The sequence below is a fragment of the Elephantulus edwardii genome, unplaced genomic scaffold, assembly GCF_000299155.1.
Source record: "Elephantulus edwardii isolate Elephantulus edwardi_28Jun2011 unplaced genomic scaffold, EleEdw1.0 scaffold00032, whole genome shotgun sequence".
NCBI classification, from domain to species: domain Eukaryota; kingdom Metazoa; phylum Chordata; class Mammalia; order Macroscelidea; family Macroscelididae; genus Elephantulus; species Elephantulus edwardii.
In genome coordinates this window covers 9,894,153-9,900,257 of record NW_006399782.1, presented here as the reverse complement: position 1 = coordinate 9,900,257, position 6,105 = coordinate 9,894,153, and the positions used below count along the sequence as shown (strand labels likewise).

At 48.6% G+C, this 6,105-nt stretch overlaps 1 protein-coding gene across 1 annotated transcript in view; it reads right to left on the bottom strand.

Moving 5' to 3' along the window:
• Window positions 1-284: 284 nt before the first annotated feature.
• Window positions 285-6,105, bottom strand: part of HCLS1 (hematopoietic cell-specific Lyn substrate 1) — a 54,947-nt gene continuing 49,126 nt past the window's right edge. The window contains exons 6-13 of the mRNA XM_006884244.1: window positions 5,580-5,690; window positions 4,880-4,935; window positions 3,799-3,868; window positions 2,466-2,677; window positions 1,946-2,050; window positions 806-1,082; window positions 621-686; window positions 285-421 (exon numbers count right to left, since the gene is read on the bottom strand). Of these exons, the coding sequence (XP_006884306.1) occupies window positions 285-421; window positions 621-686; window positions 806-1,082; window positions 1,946-2,050; window positions 2,466-2,677; window positions 3,799-3,868; window positions 4,880-4,935; window positions 5,580-5,690 (1,034 nt within the window). The remainder of the gene's footprint in view (window positions 422-620; window positions 687-805; window positions 1,083-1,945; window positions 2,051-2,465; window positions 2,678-3,798; window positions 3,869-4,879; window positions 4,936-5,579; window positions 5,691-6,105) is intronic.

The following is a 6,105-nucleotide window of genomic DNA, read 5'->3' as shown; positions in this document are numbered from 1 at the left end:
CAATGGAGAGCAGAGCTTGGGGTGCTAGAGGGAGCACGGCAAAGCCTGGTTGGTCCACTCTCTGACTTGAGTGGACCTTATTCCTGGTAGCAAGGACACTGAGGGGAAGAAGATGCCTGCCATTACACTGACTCTGCCCCAAGCCTTTAATGGGATTAGAGAAGGAAGTCTGTGGAGAACCTCAGGCAACTCAAGCCATCCTGTTGATGTCATGGAGCAGGAATGGGGGGAAGGGAGAGGCAAAGTCATTTTAGACAGAGAGTCGTGTTGTAAGAATTGGTGCATCACTCGAGGAGCTTGACGTAATTTGCAGGGAAGAGTCCAAACTGGCCGTGGCAACTTCCTCGCCACCAGCCCTCATCCACCATCTCAATATCACTGATGATGTCGTCTGGATCAAAGGAAATCTCATCACTTCCCTCTGCGGAGGAAGTTGAGGGCATATTAGGGGCGTCGCACAAGCATCCCTCTGTTCCCCTCATCCACTCTAAACCTCAGAGAAAGGCATAGGGCCTGGCAGCCTTCTTGATGTCAAGTCCTTGACTCCCAGGATTAATACCCTCATTCTCTTAAATCAGGGGCCTTCAGGCACCAGGCCCTTCAAGCAATTCCCAACCTACCTCCTCGGTAATCATACAGGGCGACAGCTGAGATCCCCTTCGCCCCAGCCAGGTGGCCTGATAGTCCTGCAGAATGAGAAATTGAAACACGGTCTCACCAAAATGAAGAAGGCAAACAAAGACAGACCCTGCTGGGCAATAGGAAAACTCTCCCCCCACCCCCGCCTCCTTTATGCTCTGCTCACCAGCAGGGCCAGAAGGAAAAGGGGGATTCTCAGGCTCAAGCACATCTTCATAATCCCCCTGCCCATCATCCTGCTCGTTTATGTTGTCCACATCCTCGTAGTCCCCGATTGCATCGTCGTCCTGACCAGCCATGTCTGCAACATCCTCATATTCATTCTCAGATTCGGGCTCTGGTTCAAGCTTGGGCTCAGGCACAGGCTCTGCCTCATAGACTGGCTCTTCCTCCACTTGGAGGCCTTCCGGGGTCCTGGGGGGCAGAGCTGGCGCCTCCTCATCCTGTGACGAGACAGTGTGGAACAGGGTGACTTGCCCTCACCAGCTGCTGCTTCTCCAAATGTCACAGGGGAGGACTGCTAAGACTCTGTGTCTCTCACCCTGCCACCGCCCTGACCCTCCACCCTTACCTCTACCTGAGAGCCCTTTTAGGGAAAACTAGCTTCTTTCTCAACCTCTGCTTACACCCATTCACACAAAACATCCACCAAATTCAAACACATTGCCATCAAGACAGGACTGCCTCATAGCTGAGCATCCAGATGGTTTCAGAGGCTGTAAATTAGCACAGAAGGAAGCTGTCCCTCTTTGCTGGAGCAGCTGAGGGATTTGAATGGCCAGGGAGGTCCCACCTTTGGGTTAGTGTCATATCCCTAGAGACTATGCCACTGTTACTAGTATGTCCAGTCGACTCAGAACTGAGCCTCAGCTGACCCTCCAGCAGGTTTTCAGAGGCTGTAAATCATACAGGAGGAGATTGCTCATCTTTTTTCCAATAAGCAGATGTTAGATTTGACCCACATGACTTCAAGCTGGCAGCTCAGCTACTTATCACTAGGCACTAGGGCTCTTCAGTGATGGGAGATGAATGTCAAAAGAATCAGAGAAGCGAAGAAGAAATCAATTCCTTTAAAGATTAGGAACAGTTTGAAGCAGGAGGACCTTGTATAAAGTACCACAACTTGGGTGACCAACTGCCCTAGTCTGTGGGAGACTAAGGAATTTCTCAGGAAATTTCCCAGGTTTTCTGTGCCAAAACTAGGAGAATCCCAGGAAAACCATGTTGCATGATTGCCATGCACAGCCCGCTCTCCTAAGATGAGAGAGGACAGGGCGAGGGCAGAGACCTTCGGGGGTGTGCTTACCTGCAGAGGATTGTGCCTCAGTGGCAGGGAGGGCACTGGGAGGCTCCTGCTGGGTCTCCCAGGCTCTGGCTCTGAAGATGGACAGGTCCCCGCAGGGGGCCAGGCCTGGGGAGAAGTAAAAATCTCTCTAGTAAGCAAGTCTTCATTGTCTCGCTTCTATGCTTGTCTTTCGCGGAACACTTCAACCTGCTCTGCCAATCCCAATCCACCTCATTCCTCAAGACGGAGGACAATTTGAAGTGAAGTGACAACTCCAGTCCCTACAGCAATGACTGGCCGCACTGACTGGTCTCCATAGGTGCTATGAGTATCTTGGGACATTCTGTGAGCCCACTGATATTACTTCATTAATGTGCACCCCAATTACTTTGTTAGACTAAAATTTCCCTGCAGATAGGGACAGGAGTTACTGATCCTGCCTAGGACAAGGGAGGCTTTTTTCCTTGCCATTGACTCTGATCCCACCAGCTCTTGTCTGGTCAGGAGGTCCTGGATGTGGAGTCTGGGTCCAGACCCTCACCTCTGAGGAGATTTTCTTGGGCAGTGGGTCTGGCACCACCGGCTCGTCCCCAGGCACCTCTGGCTTTGGGGCCTCACGGTTCATCTTCACCACAGCTTTCCGCTCTTGTTGCTTCCTGGCCATCTGCTTTGCCTTCTCCTCTTCCTCCTGCTTCTTTTTCTCCTCAGCCATGGATTCAAATTTTGCCTTCAGGCCACGAGCGCCACTAGACACTGCAGATACAAACAAGAACAATCTGCATTGTTTTGGAGTGAAGGTGGGCAGACAAGAAAGACAAAGGAGCACTAGGAATCAATGAGCTAACTCACAATTGAGAAAGGACGAACTATGGAGGAATCAAGAGCTTGTAGGAGAATGCGAAAGGCCTGAAGCCTAGATTCCTATTTAGTCAAGGTATGCTACCTCAGACCCTTCAAAAAAGTAAAACTCATCGCTTTTGAGCAGGAATAGACTCCTAGCTGACCCTCCCGTGGGTTTTTAGGAGTTGTAAATTGAACGGGAGGAAATTTTCCCTCTTTCTCCCGTGGGGCAACTGGTAGATTTGAACCACCTGCCTTTGGGTTGGTAACACAACTCTTCACCCACTAGGCCACCAGAGTTCCCTCATTCTTTCTCAATTGTAAATCCTGTTCTCTCAACCAGAACTCTTTCCTGTCCATCTTCCTTAGAGAAATATTCCCTCTGGCCAACATTCACCCTCTACTCCCAATACCAAATTACCTTCCCTATCTCTCCTCCCCACGTAATTTCACTCCCTCTCTTCGTTCAGTTCAAATCTCCAGCTGCTCAGGGGAGAAGGATGGGCAATCTCTTCCCTTGAGATTAAATTGCCTGTGAAAACCCCCGGGAAAGTCAGCTATGAGTTGGTCTGATTCGACAGCACTCAATAGTTCTTTGCTCTTGAGGAGCCTGGATGGTACAAGTGGTTGGCAAGTGGCTACTAATCTCAAGGTTGGTGGTTTGAGCCACACTGCCCTCCCAGCTCTGTAGAGGAAAGACCCTACAATCTGCTTCCATAAGAGGACAAGAAAGTCCTACAGAGCAGTTCTATTCTGTAAACATGGAATTATGACGAGTCAGAGACTGACCTAAAGGAATATAAAAACAATAACTCTGTTCTGAGCCCCCCGTTTTCTCCCTGGCATACACTCTCTCTGCCTCCTTAACTTGATCTTGTACTGCTAAGAGTCTAGCATATGAGGGTAGGTGTCTTTTCTACCTAAATTAATCTATGTACTAAAAGGCACGGAAGAGTTCAGAGTTTGGGCAAGAAAAAGAATGTCAGAGCAAAGGAAGCTGAATAACACAGAAAGAAGAGACAACTAAGACTCACCAGCCTCTGTGGGTGTTGTCTTCTTATAAGCTGTGGTTGGAGCCTCCATTTCATTGAAGCCCATGGCGCTCTGCAGACGGGGAACAGTGGGAGTGGAGGTTGAGTGGGAGAGGAAGGTGTCAAGCAGCAGTACTGGGGCTGGGACCACTGCAAGGGGTGGGGGTGGTCTTTAACCATCAGATTCTCAATAGTTGAAAAGGGTATTCCAATATTGCTGTTTAGTAGCAGAGAAAATAACTATTGTGGAGTTGAGGCCAACACATAGCAACCTTCTCTTGGGTTTCCTCCGCTGTCAAATCTTTATGTGAGGAAACTGCTCATCTTTCTCACTTGGCATTGCTGGTGGGTTCAAACTGCTAACCTCTCAGCTGGTGACCAGAGACACTATGCATTATACCAGCAGAGCTCCTTTGTAGCAGAGAGGGGGGAATGACAATGGTCTAAAGTGGTCAGCTCTGCTTCCCTTTTGCAAACACAGTGTTCCTAAAATCTCACATCTTCAAACTCAGTTGCCTAGAACACAGCAGGGCCCCCAGCCAGCACAAGAGGAAGACCTATGTAGGTTGGACAGTGACTTGAGTGGGAAGAGACTACAGCCTGGGTGAAAGGGTACCAGGCAGCCATGAATGTTCAAATAGAGCAGCCCATTGCCCCTGGCATTTGTCTCTCTGAGTGTCTACATTGTCTGTCTCCATTATCTCTTTAGTTAGAGACCAGGTCCCTGAAGATATGCTCATTCAATGCAGAGGGCGAGGGAGGCACAAGAAGGACCGGCCTCAGGGACCCAGCATCACTTCTTCTGTCTTTCCCTAGCAATGCTCCTCAGTCTTCTCTGCCTACACCTGGTATAATTGAGATAATTCTTTTTTAACCTATTTTTATATTGGTTTGCATACAAAATTTGTATATAATGTGCTTCATTTATGTGCACTGTATTTCACACATTCCTTCAGTCACATTGTGCTTCATATAATTCTCCCCATACACTATGTTTTATAAAATGAATCACTGTCGAGCTACACCCACTATTGCCCTGTCTTTTCAGGTCCCCACTGGACCTTTGGGGTTCTGGTGCTTTTACCTTATCAACTCGGTCCTTCTGGATCCCATACTGGCCACCAAAGCCCTTGGCATAGTCTGCAGAATGGAAAGGTTTAAGAGTCACATGGGAGATTAAAATGCGGGGATGAGTGGAGAGAGGCCACTGCAGAAGGAAGAACCAGAAGATGGGAATGGGGGAAATGCAGAGACACATTAGAAAATATAAGACATGGAATGAAGAAGTGGAAAGGAAAGGAAAGGATTGGGGGTGGGTGTAGATGCCAAAAATAGCACCAAAACACTTGGAAGAAAGACGGCCAGAAAGAGATGGAAAAAGAGTAACAGAAGAGGGAAGTGGTAGGAAAGGAGAGAATGTGATGAGAGAAAAAGGAAAAAAAGAAAGATTATAAGAAGAGCCCTCCTTGCCCCAGCCATGACAAAGAAAAAGGGGACCTCTACCAGCTGTGAGAAAAAAGGGGCCCAAAGACTCATGGCTTAACCCCCTAAGCCCCTGCTGCCTCCACCCAGGCTGTTTCTCTGTCACCCTCATCTTGAGTCTCCTTCCTCTGTCTTGGTTCTAATCTTGCCCTTTACTCCTGCGAACCTCTGGTGTCCTGCCCCCTCACACACACTTTCCCCCTCTCACCTCCTCTACTGCTCATCCAACCCTCTGTTTTCTAGCCCCCACCTCCCCACCCCCCGACATGACTCTATGACATCCTTTTTCAATTCCCACTCACCTGTCTGGGACTCATGTTTCTCCGTTTCTCCCTTGTAGTCATACCCCAAGGCTGCCTTGTCTTTTTTATCACTCTCCACCCCATAACGGCCACCGAAGCCACGGGAGTAATCTGTGGTTGGAGGAGAAGTTGTGAGAGTCCACACTCAGCCTACAGCAAAGGGCTGGACTGGAGGGAAGTCGGGAGGAAGAGTGGAACATGGGAGCTGCCTGGGGGAGGGCAGGGCTTCAATACCAGTGGATTGAAGAGAGATGGTGTCCTAGGCCTTTTTCTGTAAACATTCATTTCAACACTGCTTACTAATTTCCAACTTCCTCCCTTCTCATTAAGAGGAAAGAATCATTCCCACTTCCATACAAAAAGTATAGACTCATGAGTAAAAGGAGAATTTTTTTTTAAAACACTGAAGCTAAGAAGGAGCAAATTTTTCTGAATCCAGAAACAGAGATGTAATACATTTCCTAATAATTGTGAACGGACACCACAGAAACTCCTGGAGTGTTTTAGCCTCGAACGCCTAGGTGTT